Below are 20,840 nucleotides of genomic sequence, written 5' to 3'. Positions count from 1 at the left end.
CAGTTTTGGGACAGGTGTCATATGTTTTATAGGTATATATTAAGAAAAGAATATGATGAGCTCATGTCCCAAAAGGGCTGATGATAAAATACTTTTGCTTGGCTGTGACAATTTCCACAACCACCAATGCAGAGGGAGCAGCGAATTGTAACTCCAGATGGAAAACTAAGCAACATTATTTGGACAGATATTTTTAATGCATTTATTGCAAGAATAAACCTAAGCTTAGAACAGTAGCAAAGAACAGATACCCCAAGAATCTTTCTCATGTTAAATGTGAAATCCATTAAGATCCACTGGGTTTTTCAAATGAAGAAGGACATTAACAGCCATGTGCAAACAATCTTTTGTGGAGAAGCAAACTGAATTTGACCACCCCTCTTACCATTAAAAAAAGAAACCCTGACCTTGTAAACACATTAGCTGAAGAGCTGTGTCAACAACTGTGAGAATGGGATGCTGAATTAGATGGGACATTGGCAGCAAGCTCTTCTTATGTCCTTAACTGACACATTAATACAGAGCATGTAACTCAGATAATGGTTTCACAGCACATAATGCAGGCCTGTAACTGAAACTAAGCAAGTCTGGTTCAGTAAGCTGCCTCAGTGTTAGATATGTGTCCCGTCCTGTCCCCTGCAGACTCCAGCACAGCATCCAAAAGGTTGCTAGTCATAGACAGAGGCTAGGTTTAAAACAACTGCCCATGAACACACAAGTGGTATCCAAAGGCACTATAGTTGCTGGGAGAATTTTATTTATTAAAACCATTTCTATCCCAAACTTCTGCCTCAATATGAGACACTCAAGGTGGTTCACAAGTCTAAGACAAGCCCAAAGTACAAAAATAATCAAAGAAACAAAAAGCAAAGAGATACAAATATTACAGCAGAAGGATTCTGGGTACACAACATAATATTAGGGTCAGCAAAGCCACATATCCAAAACCCTGTTGGATTTTAATTTTTTTAAGTCTCCAACACAGAGCAGAATGCCATAAGCAGAAGCAGAAGACCAATCTGTTGAGGAAGGGTAACCCAGAGCTAGGGTACCACAACAAAGGTGGCTATGGCCCAATGTTCCTAACAAGAGAGACTCTGATATCAGTGAGCTACCCAGAAGGGCTTTCCCCATTGACATGAAAATGCATGTATTTATTTAGAAAGACTTACAGACCACCACCGCCCCCAACTCAAAGTGCTATACAAAATAAAACTGAACCATTTTAGTGAATAGAACAGTAGCCACAAATTTGAAAATGAATAAAAATACTGAAAAAAATAAATTATCAACAAAACACAGATAAAATCAGTAGAACATTCTGAAGGAGCGTCTCCACCCCCATCGTTCTGCCTGGACACTGAGGTCCAGTGCCGAGGGCCTTCTGGTAGTTCCATTGCTGTGAGAAGCCAAGTTACAGTGAACCAGGCAGAGGGCCTTCTCGGTAGTGGCGCCCACCCTGTGGAACGCCCTCCCACCAGAAGTCAAAGAGAACAACAACTACCAGACTTATAGAAGACATCTGAAGGCAGCCCTGTTTAGGGAAGCTTTTAATGCTTAATAGGTTATTGTATTTTAATATTCTGTTGGAAGCCGCCCAGAGTGGCTGGAGAAACCCAGCCAGATGGGCGGGGAATAAATAAAATAGTAATAGTAATAGTAGTAGTAGTAGTAGTAGTAGTAGTAGTAGACTGCACTTCAGTAATCCAGTCTTGAAGTTACCAATGTCTGAATTACTGTGGTTAACCTTTCCTGGTTCAGGAATGATTACAGCTGTGGTACCAACTGAAGCTAGTAAACCAGCCTCACTGAAATCTCTTGGGCCTCCGTTACAAAGCTGGATCCAGGAGCAAACCCAGGATGCCTGCCTACTCCTTCATAGTGAGTACAATTCCCTTCAGGGCAGGCTGTTGGCCAAGTTCTCAGATGCAAGAACCAATCACCCACAGAGTCTCTGTCTTGCCAGGATTTACAAGTAGCTTAATATGGCAGGTAGAAGTCCTTGTAAATATTGTTCCTGATATAGGAGGTAGTAAGGCAGAGAGTAATTAAGTCTAGATAGTGTGTTAGAGCAGAAGCCAAAATTGAGAAAAAACTTAGTAATTGCACACTCAGTGTTCAACAGGACTCTGAAGCACAAAGATTATTCTGATAGTTATTTTTACACCTATAAAAAAAGCTGGAATAATAGATTTGGAGACTTATTTGTAAGCATGCAGATTTTGGGAACAAGTGGCAAAAAGCAAATAGCACCATCATGCCACCATCTTCCATTGGCCTACCTCTCTGGAGCTGTTTTCATGAGACACAAACCAAACTGATAATAATTGGAGGTACCAGGGAGAGTCTGCTCGTTTAATGTTTGCAGTCCATATTTGCAGAGAACCCTTTGGACATCAAGGAGATGGAACCAGATAGGTGGAGGGCAGAAAGCAGCCCAGGATTTGACCCAGGACATCGAAGTGGAAGAACTGGGGTTAAAGGTCAAAATGAACCACAAGGAGGGGCACAGACTAGAAAGGTAAAAGTGGGGTGGGATAGGGAAGACACTGACAGGAAAAGAAGGGTGAAGGGGTGCAGAATGGAATGAGCTGTGAGCTGCATGACTGTAAGTGGTATGCTTAGGGCTGGAGTGGCAAAAATTGAGGCTTCTCTTCCAGTACAGGGATGCGGGTGGCGCTGTGGGTTAAACCACAGAGCCTAGGACTTGCCGATCAGAAGGTCAGCGGTTCAAATCCCCGCAACGGGGTGAGCTCCCATTGCTTGGTCCCTGCTCCTGCCAACCTAGCAGTTCAAAAGCATGTCAAAGTGCAAGTAGATAAATATGTACCGCTCCAGCAGGAAGGTAAACGGCGTTTCTGTGCGCTGCTCTGGTTCGCCAGAAGCGGCTTAGTCATGCTGGCCACATGACCCGGAAGCTGTACGCTGGCTCCCTTGGCCAATAAAGCGAGATGAGCGCCGCAACCCCAGAGGCGGCCACAGGTGGACCTAATGGTCAGGGGTCCCTTTACCTTTACCTTCCAGTACAAGTAGCAGCTGGGGGTATTTTCTGTGAACCATGAAAGGGTTAAACTCTCCCTGTCCACTCCCTGTGGTTGCAATGCTACCTCAAGTTCCCCGTGACTGCTGTTTACATACTAATATTTTAAAGTGCATGTTAACTACATTCATACAATTAACTTTGTGTCTAGTTTGGCCCTCAAAGTCGATTCGCATGACCACCAAGCTCAAGGTGGTCTCCTTAAATCACTGCAACCAGCAGCTGCCGCCACATGAAATGTGGGAAGGCTTTTCAATATCACTGCAAAAAAGGGGCAGATGTGTAATGACCTGCAACATGTTTTCTCCTGCACATGGTCACAGGGAGGAAGCTGGCAGCAATTTCAAAAAGCCTAATGGGTGCATGAGTTGTCCTCAGCTGATGCTTAATATGCCAATCAGCGAAAATCCATAAATGACTTCCCATTATATTTTGTTTGATTTGTTTAAAAGTGCTAAATTGCAGTCATTTCCTAGTCACAAAGCCACTGCACTAGAGTGCTCCAATTTCCTCTATCCATGGTTCCCTCCTTTGCTAAAGCATAAACACACAGGCACCTCCACAAAAGCAAGTGAATAGGAAAAATTACACTCACTCCACTCTGTCTCTCATATACAGGACTTAACTCAAACCCTTTCAAACATTTTTTAAAAGACCTAAAGCTTACTGAGACTTGGGAAGGAAAAATCTGCCAAACAGACATTCGCATATGGAATCCAGTTATGCTTTTCTTTAGTTCAAATCACTTCCTACTTATCGTTCAACACAACATGTACTTTGTGAGATTTAAGGATGCCGTCTAGCAGTATGCAGCTACAGTTTATTTTTTTCATTTCCAAATGTCTTGAAGTTTGTACAGTACACTTATGCACACCGAACCTAAGAGAGAGTTATTTAAAGAATTTTTCCTACTGAGAAGCTTCTTGCTTTTTTTCTTTTTGAGGTTTATCTTTTCAGTAGCCTTTGGAAAACTGAGACTCTTCTTGCTGTTCTGTCCTCCACTGAAATGTGTCCAGATGGAGTCTGTTTACTTTGTAGTTAATGAGAATGGAAGGAAATGTAGTGATGAAATATTAAAAACCCTTCCTTACTTCTAGCATTGCCTGCTTTAATCTTGTGCAAAGCTTCCTTCAACAAACTCTGTGAAACCTTCAAAGTCAAACAGCATCACTCTCTAAACCTTTCTTTAAAAAGCGAGAAAGGCTGTAGTTTTGGGGGGTTTCAAATATTTTCGATAGGCAGGAACGGGGAGCTCCAAACTTTTTGCATGGAAAAATATTAAAACCTTAAATATAAGAACCCATTCACCAATTTCCAAAGACTGACAATTGCAACAACCATAATATTAATAAGCTGATAGTGACTTGGTGCCACCACAGTAAGTTTCAACTTGATCCTCTTGATTTAAGTTACTGGTTCAAATTAAATGATCAATAACAACTTGCATCATGAAGACAACTTTTTGGAGTACCAAAAATACGGGTCGAGTTCCACTTCACACGTGCATATTCACACACTCAAGTACAAAGTGGTGATATACATCACCACATATGGAACTTTTTCGTATCACTCAGTTTCAAGTTAAGGAATACTTTCCCAGGAAAACAGTTCACATATTTGGCTTTGAGTTATCAAGAATAGCGAGCAGGTGGGTGATGAACATGAATTTGTGTATCTGCCTTGGGATGAGACAATGTCAGGAGTCCTTAAACTCATCTGGGAAGAGCTTTCCCATCCTGAAAAAGTCAAATTTGCCCTCCTACTGGTATTTCACTGCACAGGCGCCCAATGTATAAATGGTATGCAAATTTCAATGAATTTGTTCAAAAAGTGCGAAGAAGAATAATAATTTTATGATTTATACCCCACCCATCTGGCTGGGTTTCCAGGACTATGTTCTGTTTCAAGTCAAAATAGATTACACATTAGAAACTGGGGGCTTAGGGGCTCTTCTTTTTCCTGCCACACACATTTAAATACTACGTATAGGGATAAAGATTTGTGGTATACTTGGTGCAGTGGTAGTTAATGGATAAGTTGTAACTTATTTAGCTACTTTCCACATGGAAATTTCTCTTCCTTTGCAGTATGTATGAGCCTAAGTGGGCTTTACAAGACGAGATTCTTTGCAATGAGACATTTCTACACATGAGTGCCCACAGCACTGGGCAATTAATGCAGAATTCTAAAAGGGGCCAACTACATCTTTGAAGCGATGAAATAAAGAAAATATTTTCAATTACCTAGCAACACCCTAACCTCCATATCCCAGCAACTAAAGCCAGCACTGTCAGGGATCGAGCCTGACTAGATACACAGGGCTTTGGGGGTTCCCAGCAGCATCTGGTTGGAAACTCTTCAAAAGAGAATGCAGAACGGCATGGAAAGCTGCCAGGTTCCCCCTCTTCTTCCATCCTTGCCCCTTGTCCTTTAGGAGGGAGACTAAAATGCACTCTGCACATGTTTAGAGACCGATTTAGCTCCATCTCGCAATGCAGAGCCTTCAAAAAAAAGTTTATAAATCACTTTTGTGAACCCTGGAGTGGCTGGGGAAACCCAGCCAGATGGGCAAGGTATAAATAGAGTCATATAATTGTAGAGTGTTAAAGCTATGGTTTTCCTAGTAGTGATGTATGGAAGTGAGAGCTGGACCATAAAAAGGCTGATCGCTGAAGAATTGATGCTTTTGAATTATGGTGTTGGAGGAGACTCTTGAGAGTCCCATGGACTGCAAGAAGATCAAACCTCTCCATTCTTAAGGAAATCAGCCCTGAGTGCTCACTGGAAGGACAGATCCTGAAGCTGAGGCTCCAATACTTTGGCCACCTCATGAGAAGAGAAGACTCCCTGGAAAAGACCCTGATGTTGGGAAAGATGGAGGGCACAAGGAGAAGGGGACGACAGAGGACGAGATGGCTGGATAGTGTTCTCGAAGCTACCAGCATGAGTTTGACCAAACTGCGGGAGGCAGTGGAAGACAGGAGTGCCTGCCGTGCTCTGGTCCATGGGGTCACGAAGAGTCGGACATGACTAAACGACTAAACAACAACAACAATTGTAGAGTTGGAAGGGGCTCTAAGCATCATCTAGTCTGACCCCCTGCAATGCAGGAAAACGCAGCTGCCCCATAAGGGGATCAAAACTGCAACCTTGGCGGGATCAGCACCATGCTCTAACCAACTGAGCTCTCCAGGCAAGTCTTAATAATAAAATTATTATTATTGTTATTATTATTATTAAGCGTTAAGCCTCCACCTTCAGCTTCTCACCACCGGGGAAGGAAGAGCATGGGGGACTTACTGTAGAAGATGTACTCGGTGTAGCTGCTCCAGATCTTGTCCTCTCGGTACTGGTTGATGAAGGCGGCGGTGCCGGTGGAGTTGCAAGCCACCATGTGGAAGCCGGCTTCGGAGAGGCGGTCGAAGGCCTGCTCCAGGTAGGTGAACTTCAGGTAGAAGCGCGACGTGTACTTCTCGGGCGGGCGGTCCGGGTCTCGGCTCTCGTTGAGCGTCTCGCCGAAGATCTCCTTGGCCAGGGCGATGCGGCCGCACACCATGATGCGCGCCACGCGGCGGAACTTGGCGTCGGCCTGGTTCTCGCGCACCGTGGTGTACGAGCCGCGGTAGCCCACCGTGATGAAGCCGGCGCGCTTCTCCCCGGCGCTGCGCTGCTGGTGCTGCGCCACCAGGAGCTCGCCGCTGCCGGGCGAGTTGGCGTCCTCCAAGTCGCTCTGGCAGCCCTCGTCGTTGAGCGAGCTCTGCTTGGCCACCTTGGGCGACAGCAGCTTGACCAGCTCGGCCAGCTGGAAGTACTCGGCTTCGCGGAGCAGCCGCTCCTTCTCCGGGAAGTGTTCGGGCAGCGCCAGCTGCTTGTCGCGCAGGTAATCCAGCACGTACCTGAAGAGGAAGCCGTCGCGGTCGATGAAGAAGCGCGCGCGGCTGTCCCGGGGCAGCTCCCGCGGGGCGCTCCGCCGCGGCGAGAACATGCGCGCCAAGGTGCTGTCCGGCACGCTCAGCAGCGTCGCGTGCTTGGTCACGTACACCTGCCCGCCCACGTTCAGCTCCACCACCTCAGGGAAGGCGCCCACCGACCCCGGCGCCGACGGAGAGGAGCACGACGACACCATGTCGCTGATGGGCAGGATGGTGGCGCCGCCGCCGCCGCCGCTCACCCCTCCGCCGCCGTCCTTGAGGGCCATGGCTGAGGCGCTTTACCTCAGCGAGCCGCGCGCAGAGCGGGAAGGGACGGCGGCGCCCGCCGCTCCGCGAGTGCCTCCGGACGCCGCGCGCGCAGCAGCCGCGGAAGGCGGGCGGGCTCGCCCAACCCACTCGCCTTCCTCCGTGGCCACGTGCGCGCTCGTCTCCCCCCTTCTCTCTATGCGCCTCGGGCGATTCCCTCTCACGAAAGGGGCTTCTCGGGCGCTCGTCCGCTTCTCCCGCCTTTTTGCTCTTCACAGGGTGTTTTCCCCCCAGCCGCGGGACGCCTTTCTTGGAGAAGCTGCTTCTTCCTTTCTGAGAGAAGCGGGTTCCTTCGTTTGCTCCCCACAAGACAAGTCCCGTTTCATTCAGCGCTGAAGGAGTGGTGGAGGAAGAAGACCCCTTTATCCCCCCACTTCCCACTTAGAGGGCTCGAATCTTCTCTTGAGGAGAATCTTCTCCTCAGGAGGGAGCGCCTCACTCCTGGACATCCCGCGCCCCGCTCTCCCCTCTTGCCGGCGCCTCGGCTCCTTCTGAGGAGGAGCAGGAGGACTCCTCCCGCTCCTCTGCCGTCAGCTAAATGCACCACTCCGCGGGTTCTGGCGCAGCGGCGTGCCACCAGCGGCGCCTTCCGGACCGAGCAGCAGCGCGGGGCGGCGGGAGGGGGGGGGAGAGCGCAGCGCGGGAAGCAGCTCCTGGTGAGGCAACAGCGTCGTCCGCTCTCTCTCTCTCTCTCGCTCTCTGCCTCACCAACTCCCAACCCGCCGCGACGGCAACTCGAGAAAGGCCCGCTGACGTCAAGCCCAGCCTGCAAAAAACACACGCGAAAGAAGCTGCCGGGACGTTGCGAACGGAACAGCTGTCGTGTTTCTTGGGAATCGCGGACTGGCGGGAGGACTGGGCAGGCGCGGTTCGTTGCTGGGATGAGGGAGCGGGGCGCTGGGAAGGGGAGAGAGGTGGCTTTGGGGTCTTGTTTAGGGTCCCACCTCTCGGTTTATGAGTGAGAGGATATTGGAGAGGTGAAGTAGAAACACACTGCGGAGCTGCTCCTCCAGATCAGGGGCCGGGCCCAGGAGGGTTCGCCTGCAACCCGAATCTAATCAGGTTTACACGGAAATATAAGGTCCGCTGAGCCCCATGATAGTAAGAATGCAAGGTTTAGGACGGCAACCTCTTACTGCGCATGCGCGCGCTCCCCTGAGTGTTTTGACTCTGTCCATGGTTGGGACCAGGGTTTAGCCAATAGCAGCTGGGGACATAGCTGTCAACTTACAGATTTGAAAATAAGGGACCAGCAGCCTCGAAAATGGTGTAGTGGTTAAGAGCGGTAGTCTCGTAATCTGGGGAACTGGGTTCGCTTCCCCTCTCCTCCACATGCAGCTGCTGGGTGACCTTGGGCCAGTCACACTTCTCTGAAGTCTCTCACCCTCACTCACCACACAGAGTGTTTGTTGTGGGGGAGGAAGGGAAAGGAGAATGTTGGCCGCTTTGAGACTCCTGAAGGGGAGTGAAAGGCGGGATATCAAATCCAAATCCAAATAAGGGATCAGCAGCCAAAATAAGGGGTTTTGCTTAGCTTAGACAGAAATCCGGCACTGATGAAGCCATGCTGCTTTTGCTGCGACTGTGTTTTGCAGGGGGTTGGACTAGCTGACCCTAAGGGTCTACAACTCCCACCAAAGAAGAGTGGCAGACAACTGATGAACAACCTCCAGATGGCAAAGCTTACAGGAAGAATTAGAAACCAGGAAGAGGACCTCTTTAATAAAGAATGGGGAAAGTTTCTAATTTATTTGAAAAGCTATTGGTAGCATTGACAGAAAACTTGTAGTAAAAATTTGAACTATGGATGGACAAATGATTTATAAAAATAGAGTTATGAAAGGGATGCAGAGGGGGAAATCACTACATTAAGATGCTGCACTGGTTGGAGGGTATGCTAAGCAGCACGTCGGGGCTGCCGTCGTCCTGGCACGAGGAGTTCCATCGGTCCTTCCCTGCCCGAGAGGGAGGGAGGGAGAGAGACTCTTGCCCACGCTGCCCGCGAGCCCGGCATGAGGCAGTTTCGGCGCTGTGGCGGCCCTGAAGTGCTGCCCTTCTTCGTCCCTCCCGAGCCGGGCGAGCATGAAACCCGGGAAATTTAAGGGACATTATCAATAAGAGACAGCAGCGGGACACGGCACTGGGATAAGGGAGTTTCCCACCAAATAAGGGACAGTTGACAGCTATGGCTGGGGAAAATGTTTCAGGGTGTGAAAGTGGCCGGCGAGGGAAGGGTTAAACGCACCGCTTCGGATGCAACTGGTATGCAGTATTTAGAACACTTTGCAAGGAAGAAGTAGTATTAAACTAAGGTTTCCGATGCAGAGCTGGGGCATCAAGTGTTATTTAACCCTTCAATGGATCTGTTGGGTGCAATTCTGTGCAGGTGCTTGCCCCCCTCCTCAATAGTCATGCAGTGTTGGCATTTGCTAGTTCTGGGGAGGGGGAATCCCATTCAGTTATTGGCAGGAAATTTGAACTGATATTGAAACATTAATACCTCCCTTCAGCCACAATAGAATTTTGCCAGTGTCTAGGAGTTGACAATGACGACGACGTCATGGAAGGACATCGGAGGAGCGTTGTGCAAAGTACAAATGCATCTTTAAGAAAGTGATACATATTACCATATTAGATTCTCAGCAGATATATAGCCCTGCAAGTACAGGCCTCATACTTGCAGACACTGGAACAGTTTCTGTCCATGGAATAAAAAGTTGCCTTCCGTTTGGTTATGTTAATGAACGAATCAGTATATAAATCTTAATGGCCAGAACTAGCTGATGCATGAGAACCAAGTGACTGAAGATGGATGCACTGCCTTCTGGAAGTTCATTGATAGAGTTGGGCACAGTTGCAACACAAAACCAATAAGGATGCAGAGGTAACTAGGTTTTCCCCCACACTGGAAAATAGAGGCAGGGAGGTGCTGGAGGAATGAAGTCAGACTTTCATTTGATTATGTTGCAATTATATACATTGGAAGTTTTACTGGTATTTTTCAGTGTTCAAGGGAAAGTTCTGTTTTAAAATGTTTTACAGTTTTCCTGACCCAATGGCATGATTGCCATGATATCCAAACTTGAAGTGAAAATTTTTATACTGACTTCACTGCAACTTTAATTCTGATAGCTCATTCACCAATGCAGATATCACACTGAGGTATCTTCTGCATTTTCCTTCTCCTTCTTTTAAATATAGGTGTGGAGTTCAAGCTGAAGACGGAACTGGAAACCAAAAAATTGTAAAAGTGTATATCAAATTTCATTGCAATATATCAATACTCAAGGGAGATATTACGTTGCTGGGTGCTTTTACAACCCTTTGAGGTGGTGTAGAACCATTGCTTTTAGAACTTTAAGTTCCAGTTTATCTTGATTTATCTTGAGTTTGCACATAGTAGAACTTGTATCTTCAGTAGCTTCCAAGTATCAACATATCCCCATTCAAAACCTTTTCTTTCCTCAAAAATGTATTATTCAGGTTGTATATCTCTCCACAGGGGGCTATACTTGCAGAATCTATTATCATATTTTCCACAAAGCTGCATTCTATAGCTCTCCCGGCCATTTATCTGCCTTGGCTCTGGGTGCCCTGCATTTATAGCTGCATTCTAAAACAGAAATAATTTACTCTTTTCTGTACTGTCCACACTCCATGCAACAATAGAGCACAAATTATTCCCATTCACTTATGTGCAAGATAAGGTATTATACGGCTACTGTTATTGCAAGAGTCAGCTATATTGGTGTAAAGTTTTATAGGTCAAAACCGGCACTTTGAATTGGGCCAGGAAACTAATTGGCAGCCATTGCAGTTGGGCCAGGACTGCTGTAATATGCACAAACCATCTTGCGCTGATGAGCAACCTGGTCACCAAATTCTGCGCTATCTGAAGTTTATGAACTCCAGAGGCAGCCCTACATACAGTGCATTGCAGTAATCTAACCTAGAGGTTTGCCAGAACACAGACAACAGAAGTTAGGCTATCCATTTCCAGATAGGGGCATAACATGGCCAACAGTCAGAGCTGGTGGAAGCCTCAAGCGAGAGCAAAGGATCCAGAAGAATCCCCAAGCTATGCACCCGCTCCTTCAGAGGGAGCGTAACCTCATCAAGAGCAGGCAACCTTCCATCCATCCAGTTTAGGGAACCAGCCACTAACAGTGCCTCATTCTTAACTGGATCGAACTTCAGTTTGTTGACTCTCATCCAGTCCAAGGAGGCTGTGTGTTGTCAGCATATTGCTGACAATGTACCCCAAAACCCCTGAGGAACTCCACATTGAAGGCTCCATGGGGTTGAAAGCATCACTCTATGGAAACGATATAATCCAAGTAGGACCGGAACCACCGCAAAGCAGTGCCACCCACCCACAATTTGGATAGCTGCTCCAGAAGGATACCACGGGTGATGGTATTAAAAGCATCTAAGAGGTCAAAGAGAATTACTGTATTTTTGCTCTATAAGATTCACTTTTTCCCTCCTAAAAAGTAAGGGGAAATGTGGGTGCGTCTTATGGAGCGAATACAGGCTGCGCAGCTATCACAGAAGCCAGATCAGCAAGAGGGATTGCTGCTTTCACTGTGCTGTGATCCCTCTTGCTGTTCTGGCTTCTGAGATTAAGAATTTTTTTTTTTCGTGTTTTCCTCCTCCAAAAACTATTGTGGTCTGGTGCGTCTTATAGAGCGAAAAATACGGTAACAGGGACACATTTCTCCTCTCTTCTGACAGAGGTCGTCGTACAGGGCTACCAAAGCAGTTTCTGTGCCAAAACCTCTACCTCTACACCAATTGAAATGGATTTAGAAAACCCGTTTCCTCTTCCTCCCAGAGTGCCTGGATACATCCAGTCAAGACCCTTGCCCAAGAAGGAGAAATAGGCAACTGTCCACCGGGCTGCTTCATAGTGAAATGCTATTGGCAGGAAGACCCCATTATTAAGAATGATACCAATTAGAACTGCCCTTTAGAAGATTATGTGTTTATATTTATATGTATACTCTCTCTCTCTTACACACACACACACACACACACACACACACAAACACACACAGAGAGAGATTTTATAAAAAATGGGTATTATAAACACAATAGGTTTTGTCCAAGTACAGTTATGTATGAAAAGGAATCATAAGCAATGACTACTTCCCCCCCCCCATCGTAATACTGCAGTGAAGCAATGTAATCAGAATGTAAAACATCTTCATATTGCAAGGTGCTGCATTTAAAAGCAGCAGTCTCCCAAATGCATCATAAGGATAAATTAACGTTAGTGCTGCAATACATGAATAAGGTTAAAGGTGACAAGCTCTACGGAGCAGCTTAATAAGCTAACATATGTAAATGCAGAATTCAGTGGCGTCTTCCTCATAATAATGCAAATCTAACTTTAGCATCCAGTCCATGGTTGCCAGTGAGGAAACTAGCATCAGAAACATGACAGGAAAAGGCAATACAGAGAAATTTGCAAGAGGAGATTTACCCCAGAGTCTTGTGAACATGACACTTGGAATGAGTCAAACTATTGGTCAATTTAGCTCAATAATAACTTATAATAATAACTTAGCACCTCAGGATCTTTAGTCTTTTCCTGAGATTCTTAACTCAGTGGTGGGGAACCTGTCGTTATTCAGATGTCATGGACTCCAGCTTCCATAGGTCACAACCAGAATTGCCAGTGGTCAGGAATGCTGGGAGTTGTAGTCTTGCGATATCTAGAAGGTCATGGATTCCTCACTTCCTAATTCAACTGGAGATGTCAGTTTCTAGTGACTTCTGTCTGCATGTATGTGTCCTTCCTTGGGATCAGTGGTCCTCCTGGCATAGGGAGGAGGTGAAAGAAGCTTGCTATATCGCACATTCCAGCTTCAGTCCCTAACATCTTAAGTTGGAGGGAGTCGTTGGCATCCGTCTGTCTCAAGAGGCTACGGAGTGCGGCTCTGGAGGTGGAGTCAAACCGCTGCACATTAAAGTGTCACACCAAATATAACTGATCCATAGAAAGGACTTTATGATCTGAAAACAGAGGTGATGTATGTACTTTTGTAACCCAAGAAAATTGTTAGCAAAAGCAATTAATTAGCAGCACCAAAGTGACCTCCACTGGAATGCAAGCCTGGGCAGCGTGTGTGGACGTCATGGGCTGGGAACTGGCATTTAAAGCACATGTCTTGCCCAGGGCTGGATTTAGGTTTGATGAGGCCCTAAGCTACTGAAGGTAATGGGGCCCTTTATATGTCCAGCTGTCCTTTGTCAACAACAAATTGTCACTGGTTTTTGTGTTGAATATATGCTATATGGTAATGGGCCCCGCCTGCTAGCCTATTAGGTGCACCCCGCGACGGGGTGAGCTCCTGTTGCTCGGTCCCTGCTCCTGCCAACCTGCCAACCTAGCAGTTCGAAAGCACGGCAAAGTGCACGTAGATAAATAGGTACCGCTCTGGCGGGAAGGTAAATGGTGTTTCCATACGCTGCTCTGCTTCGCCAGAAGCGGCTTATTCATGCTGGCCACATGACCTGGAAGTTGTATGCTGGCTCCCTCGGCCAGTAAAGCGAGATGAGCGCTGCAACTCCAGAGTCGGCCACAACTGGACCTAAAGGTCAGGGGTCCCTTTACCTTTAATTTATGGACCTAATAGGCTAGCAGGCGGGGCCCATTACTTACATCATAGGAGCCTACACAAAACAAAACACTGTTGCTGTATGTAGGTTTTATTTTATTTGTTTTTTATCTTATATTTTGGAAATCTACATCCAGTTGTTTTTTTCCTTTTTTGTTTTTTTTAAAAATGATATTTATTAAAGTTTCAAAAGAAGGATACATAAATAAGAAAGAGAAAAATAGAAAAAAGAAAAATACAAAATACAAAAAAAACAAAAAACAATTAAAAACAATTCCATCTTTTCATCACTTCTCTTTCAATTACTTGTTTCCCGGACCTCCTCATACCTCCCTTTTTTGTATTCCAGTTCAATTTATTAGTTCAGCAATTCCTTTCCCTCCTTTTTAATCCTGATCTTTAATCTTAATATATTATAGCATTAGGTTTTTACGTATTGAAAATCCAATTTTTCCATATTCTTTTATACCATTACAGCTAGAAACCACTTAACTTCAATCCAACATCATTCTAACATTCATTAATTTTGCAATATTTCTGTAAATAGTCTTTAAATTTCTTCCAATCTTCTTCCACCGACTCTTCTCCCTGGTCTCGGATTCTGCCAGTCATTTCCGTCAATTCCATGTAGTCCATCATTTTCATCTGCCATTCCTCCAGTGTGGGTAGGTCTTGTGTCTTCCAATGCTTTGCAATAAGTATTTTTGCTGCTGTTGTAGCATACATAAAGAAAGTTCTGTCCTTCTTTAACACCGATTGGCCAACTATGCCCAGGAGAAAGGCCTCTGGTTTCTTCAAGAAGGTATATTTAAATACCTTTTTTAATTCATTATAAATCATCTCCCAGAAAACCTTAATCCTTGGGCACGTCCACCAAAGGTGAAAGAATGTACCTTCAGTTTCTTTACATTTCCAACATTTGTTATCGGGCAAATGGTAGATTTTTGCAAGCTTGACTGGGGTTATGTGTATATCATTTTCATAATATTCTCTCTTAAGGCATTGCATGCCGTAAACTTCATACCTGTGGTCCACAACTGTTCCCAGTCAGCCATCATTATGTTATGGCCAACGTCTTGTGCCCATTTAATCATAGCAGATTTCACCGTTTCATCCTGAGTATTCCATTTCAACAGCAAGTTATACATCTTTGACAAAATCTTAGTTTTGGGTTCTAACAATTCTGTTTCTAATTTTGATTTTTCCACCTGGAAGCCGATTTTCTTGTCCAAATTGTATGCCTCCATTATCTGATAATAATGAAGCCAGTCTCGCACTTTGTTTTTTAGTTTTTCAAAACTCTGCAGTTTCAATCTATCTCCGTCTTGTTCCAAAATTTCCCAATATTTCGGCCATTTGACCTCCATATTGAGCTTTTTCAGAGCTTTCGCTTCCATCGGTGACAGCCACCTTGGGGTTTTATTTTCCAATAAGTCCTTATATCTTATCCAAACATTAAACAATGCTTTCCTGACAATATGGTTTTTAAATGCTTTATGTGCTTTGACCTTATCATACCACAGATATGTGTTTTTTTCCTTTTTTGGGGGGGGAGCCCCCAAGGGAGTAGGGCCCTAAGCTATGACTTGTATAGCTTATACTGGTCTTCCCCCAAGGAATCATGAGAACTGATTTCCAAAGGATTTTTTTTTTAAAAAAAAGTAGTGGAAAACCATTCATACGTGAGGATAAAATATGCGAGAAACACTTCGAATCACCCAACAATGCTCTCTCGCTCTGTGTTCTGAATGACTTCTTTGATTCTTGCCAACCTTTCAAAGTTTGGCATGTTTAGTGGTGGGAAATGTATTTTTAGAACCCACATCAATCAATGAGCGGCTCAGCGTTTTTCCTGCACTATGAGATCACTTCATTTTTAGAAAGCTAACTCGTTCCATGATAAATAAGTCTGTTTACCTATGTATTGGCATAGTAGGACTCCCCCCCCCTCCCACCAAGGATCCTCAAATCTTTATGGAGTGGCATCTCTATAAATAGATACATAAAAATAATGGAAATGTAAAAGAGCTTGTGAAGGAGACATTAAAAGGAAATGCAATCTTAAAAGTGAAAACGTGCCGTATAATTGATTCATATGGGGTTTATAAACATTAATATCCAAGATTCCAAGCTCTGTAACGGAACACTGTTAAAATGCTACATAAAAAAATGAAAAGAAGTTGCAGCTGATTTGTAATAAAAAGAAAAGTAGTATGGTTATACTTAAAACATGCTAGAAGATTACATAAACTTGGCTATTAAATGATCAGATTACAGCCAGAAAAAGATTGTAGATGAGTTTACTCATTAGATACTGGGAGTGGCTGTATATACTGTAGAATAAGAAATCCCATTTGTTTGGATTGAGTGGACTAGACTAGTCGTGATATCAACCACATCATTTCATTTACTGGAATTATTATTATCAACTTTATCAACACTTTAGAGTGTGCAAAGTGAAGCAAATAACACATACACATTACCTCAGCAATGATGCTTTGGAGGCGGAAAATAATGTTATGAGTGAGGTGGATGTGAAATAACGTTCTGAATGAAGTCAGAATAGCACAGGACAAAGTCATGTTGGCAAAAGCTATAAGTAGCAATCCTAATGAAATTAGACAAGTGGCAAAAGGTCAGTTGACAATATGTCTCAAGGAAAAGCGGGATAAATTTAGTAAACTAAAAAAAGCAGGGCGGGGGCGAAGGGCTGGGCAAATTAGATGAATAATTTAAATGCTGATGGTATAGTGGGGGGGGGGATATTTAGGGAATCCTAGCTTAGTGAAAGGATCAGATCAATTGTTTGATGGATAAAGCAATTAGGCAATGTACCATCTTGGTCATACATGCCCCTAAGGGCAATAACCTCTTTTGTTGGGTTGGATGCAGTTGGGTAACCTCTCTGTGGCTCCTGTTGCTAGTGGCACCTAAGGTTCTTCGCTGCCTCCTATGTGGTCCTTTCCCTGGATAGCCACATCCCTCAGTGAGGAAAAGAGCCATTCTCCTTTCCTGAACCATGAATGATATTTAACTAAGTTTTACTCAGAACAGACCCATTGAAATACAAGGCTAGACACTGAACAATTCTAAGTTAGGTCCATTAATTTCAATAGGTCTACTCTGAATAAGACTTAGCGAAATCCCACCTGGTCTCTCTGCCCATTTCCTAGTCCTTGTGGGCCAACTATGGAAAATCAACAATGAATTTCCCTAACAAAGCCTAACAAACAACAACAACAACAACAACAACTCATTATTTATATCCCGCCCATCTGGCCGGGCCTCCCCAGCCACTCTGGGCGGCTTCCAACAGGATATTAAAAACACAATAAGAGATCAAACATTAAAAACTTCCCTAAACAGGGCTGCCTTCAGATGTCTTCTAAAAGTCAGATAGTTGTTGATTTCCTTGACATCTGGTGAGAGGGTTTCCACAGGGCGGATGCCACTGCCGAGAAGGCCCACTGTCTGGTTCCCGGCTACCTCACATCTTGCAGTGAGGGAATCGCCAGAAAGCCCTCGGAGCTGGACCTCAGTGTCTGGGCTGAACGATGGGGGTGGAGATGCTCCTTCAGGTATGCAGGGCCGAGGCTGTTTAGGGCTTTAAAGGTCAGCACCAACACTTTGAATTGTGCTTGGAAACATCATGGGATCCAATGTAGGTCTTCCAGGACCAGTGTTATATGGCCTTGGCGGCCACTCCCAATCACCAGTTATTAAGAACTCCAGTGCTCTGATCAGGTATCCCTCAGGAACCTACACTGATAGAGGACTCATTCACCGAAGTCTTAAAGTCAGTGATGGGAAGGATTCAAGGTGGTCATCCAGAGCAACCAACTTCAAACTCACAACACTCTATAGATTGATATTTGGTGAAAATGCACTGTGGTAGCACATTTTCAAGCTTTTAACACCTGACGGTCAATCAAGACTTCTCTGGATGTGTGGCAGCCACAACTATCTGACTTTTAGAAGACATCTGAAAGCAGCCCTGTTTGAGGAAGTTTTTAATGTTTGATGTTTTATGGTGTTTTTAATATTCTGTTGGGAGCCACCCAGGGAGCTGGGGAAACCCAGCCAGATGATCTGGGTATAAATAAAATTACCGTATTTTTTGCTCTATAAGACTCACTTTTTCCCTCCTAAAAAGTAAGGGGAAATAGGTGTGCGTCTTATGGAGTGAATGCAGGCTGCACAGCTATCCGAGAAGCCAGAACAGCAAGAGGGATTGCGGCTTTCGCTGCGCAGTGATCCCTCTTGCTGTTCTGGCTTCTGGGATTCAGAATATTTTTTTTTCTTGTGTTTCTCCTCCAAAAACTAGGTGTGTCTTGTGGTCTGGTGCATCTTATAGAGCGAAAAATGCAGTGTTGTTGTTGTTGTTGTTGTTGTTGTTGTTGTTGTTACGTGTGGGATCCGCCCACCCAACCAACCATGCATATTCAGGGGCATCCATTAAAATTGCACATCTGTGCAGTGTCACAAGCGGTCCCCCCCCCCGAATGTGGTGGCATTTGAGCACCAGGTTTGACTATATCTTGGGCCTTAATCACCTTGAGTGAGCATCAGCTTCCTTGCTCTTTGCTAGGGAAGACAGTGGAGAAAGTGATAATTGCTGATTCGGTAATGGGCCGGATTTGAAAGGGACTTCGTGGCATGAGAGCATTTTGTATCCCGCTTTCTTCAAAGAGAGCAGCTGAACTGTGAAATGAGTGCATAAATGAGAAAGGCATATGAAAAGGTCGGAGGTGTCACAGCAGTAAATGGGAGCATTTCTTCACCTGGTGATGGATGTGCTAGTATTAACTGGCAAGAATGAAGCTGGCTCCGTGTGGCTGCACACAGATATGGCACGGAGCTGTATTTCGGCTCAGGTTCCATCCTAATCTGAGCAAGAGTAATTGTCGAGCGAGCGACAAGCCCCCTACAAACAAAACATGCATGGAGGGCAGAATGCAGAGATTACTTCGGTGTAAGGTTTCGGACAGGAGAAATAAATTAAGATGGAAGAGCCACAATTAAAAGGCAACCTGATGCAGCCACCCCAGTCAAATGGGCCGATCAAATGGGAGGATGGATATCATGCAGGGTGAAATCCAGTTGAAGATGATAAGCCTGTAAATGGCTGTAAATAAAGGATGCCCCAAAAGACGTTACACTGTCCTGATCTTGCTGTTCCCTCAACGGATTTACGATGCTAGCTATTGGCCTTGACAAAACTTTGGGCTACATGCAAATACGCTGACGAGCTGCAGAATGACAGACCATCTTGACCAATAAAAGCCACTTCCAAGGACCGGGATCAGTAGCAGAGAGGGGGCAGATGGGAGGGAGGGCCTCACCATTTCCCGGCCAGTTATTTCCGCACTCCAAATTGCTGCACACACACGCACCCATAATATTTTAAATCTGACTGCATATTGCATTTTGGACTCTGTTGAGTGTGTGGTGGGGGGTGGGATGCAAAGTAGGGAAAGTGTTGTAGGCTCTTCCCACAATTCCTCAGTTTCAAATTTCATGCTCTGGCAACAGTTTTTCCATTCAAAAGAGCCTACCAGCGCCACCATTACATACATTTGCATGTACCATACAGGGGCATAGGAAGGGGGCCGGTCCGCCCCAGGTTCCATCACGGAGGGGGGTGACAAATTATCAAGAAAGAATTACTGCCCTACTAGGGCTGTTCATTAAAAAACTTTTTTTTTGAAAATGCCTGCTTCAAAGGTCTTATCTTACTACACTAAGGATTATATAGCTATGTATGAAATTTCATGCATATCAGTTAATATCTTGACCCTCCTCCACAAAAATAGCTGTTTATTTGGCCATTTTCTTATGTTGTGAAGGCTGAAATTTCAGTTCATTGGAGCACTTACTGTTCCCAACCCTAACCCTGTGGAAAGCCATCTATAATTAGACTTTAATTTGATTTTGACATGTTTTTAGGAGGTAATTTAATTATTGTTTGATTTTATACTAATGTTATGTACCTGATGTTATTTTTTTTTATAAGATATTTATTAAGATTTTCCAGATATTACAAAGTGAAAAAAGAAAAAAGAAAAATACAAAATAAAAATGGTTAAAAACAATTCATTCTTTCCATTACTTGTCTTTCATTTGCTTATTTCCCGGACCTCCTCACGCCTCCCTTTTTTGTATTCCAGTTCAGTTTGTTAATTCAGCAAATCCCTCCCCTATTTGTATATCCTAGTCTTTAATCATAGTTTTTTGTAACCTTACATTTTTACCTATTAATAATCCATTTTTTCATGTTCATAACATTACTGCTAAAAACCACTTAGTTTCTATCCAACATCATTCTAACATTCATTAATTTTGCAATATTTCTGTAAATAGTCTTTAAACTTTCTCCAATCTTCTTCCATCGACTCTTCTCCCTGGTCTCGGATTCTGCCAGTCATTTCCGCCAGTTCCATATAGTCCATCATCTTCATCTGCCATTCTTCCAGAGTGGGTAGATCTTGTGTCTTCCAGTACTTTGCAATAAGTATTCTTGCTGCTGTTGTGGCATACATAAAAAAAATTCTGTCCTTCTTTGACACCAATTGGCCGACTATGCCCAGCAGAAAGGCCTCTGGTTTCTTTAGAAAGGTATATTTAAATACCTTTTTCATTTCATTATAGATCATCTCCCAGAAAGCCTTAATCTTTGGGCACGTCCACCAAAGGTGGAAGAATGTACCTTTGTTTTCTTTACATTTCCAACATTTATTATCGGGCAAGTGATAGATTTTTGCAAGCTTGACTGGTGTCATGTACCACCTGTAAATCATTTTCATAATATTCTCTCTTAGGGCATTACATGCCGTAAATTTCATACCAGTGGTCCACAGCTGTTCCCAGTCAGCAAACATAATGTTATGTCCAACATCTTGTGCCCATTTAATCACAGCAGATTTCACCGTTTCATCCTGA

The 20,840-nt window shown here is 44.5% G+C and overlaps 1 protein-coding gene across 1 annotated transcript in view; it reads right to left on the bottom strand.

Annotated features, from left to right (window-relative positions):
- Positions 1 to 7,280, bottom strand: part of KCTD8 (potassium channel tetramerization domain containing 8) — a 45,299-nt gene extending 38,019 nt beyond the window's left edge. The window contains exon 1 of the mRNA XM_081020103.1: positions 6,341 to 7,280. Within this exon, the coding sequence (XP_080876229.1) occupies positions 6,341 to 7,238 (898 nt within the window). The 5' untranslated portion in view covers positions 7,239 to 7,280. The remainder of the gene's footprint in view (positions 1 to 6,340) is intronic.
- Positions 7,281 to 20,840: the final 13,560 nt, after the last annotated feature.

This window comes from Podarcis pityusensis (assembly GCF_964106645.2).
Source record: "Podarcis pityusensis genome assembly, chromosome: 9".
Lineage (NCBI taxonomy): Eukaryota > Metazoa > Chordata > Lepidosauria > Squamata > Lacertidae > Podarcis > Podarcis pityusensis.
The sequence above is the reverse complement of the archived record's forward strand: the minus strand, read 5'-3'. Positions and strand labels throughout refer to the sequence as shown.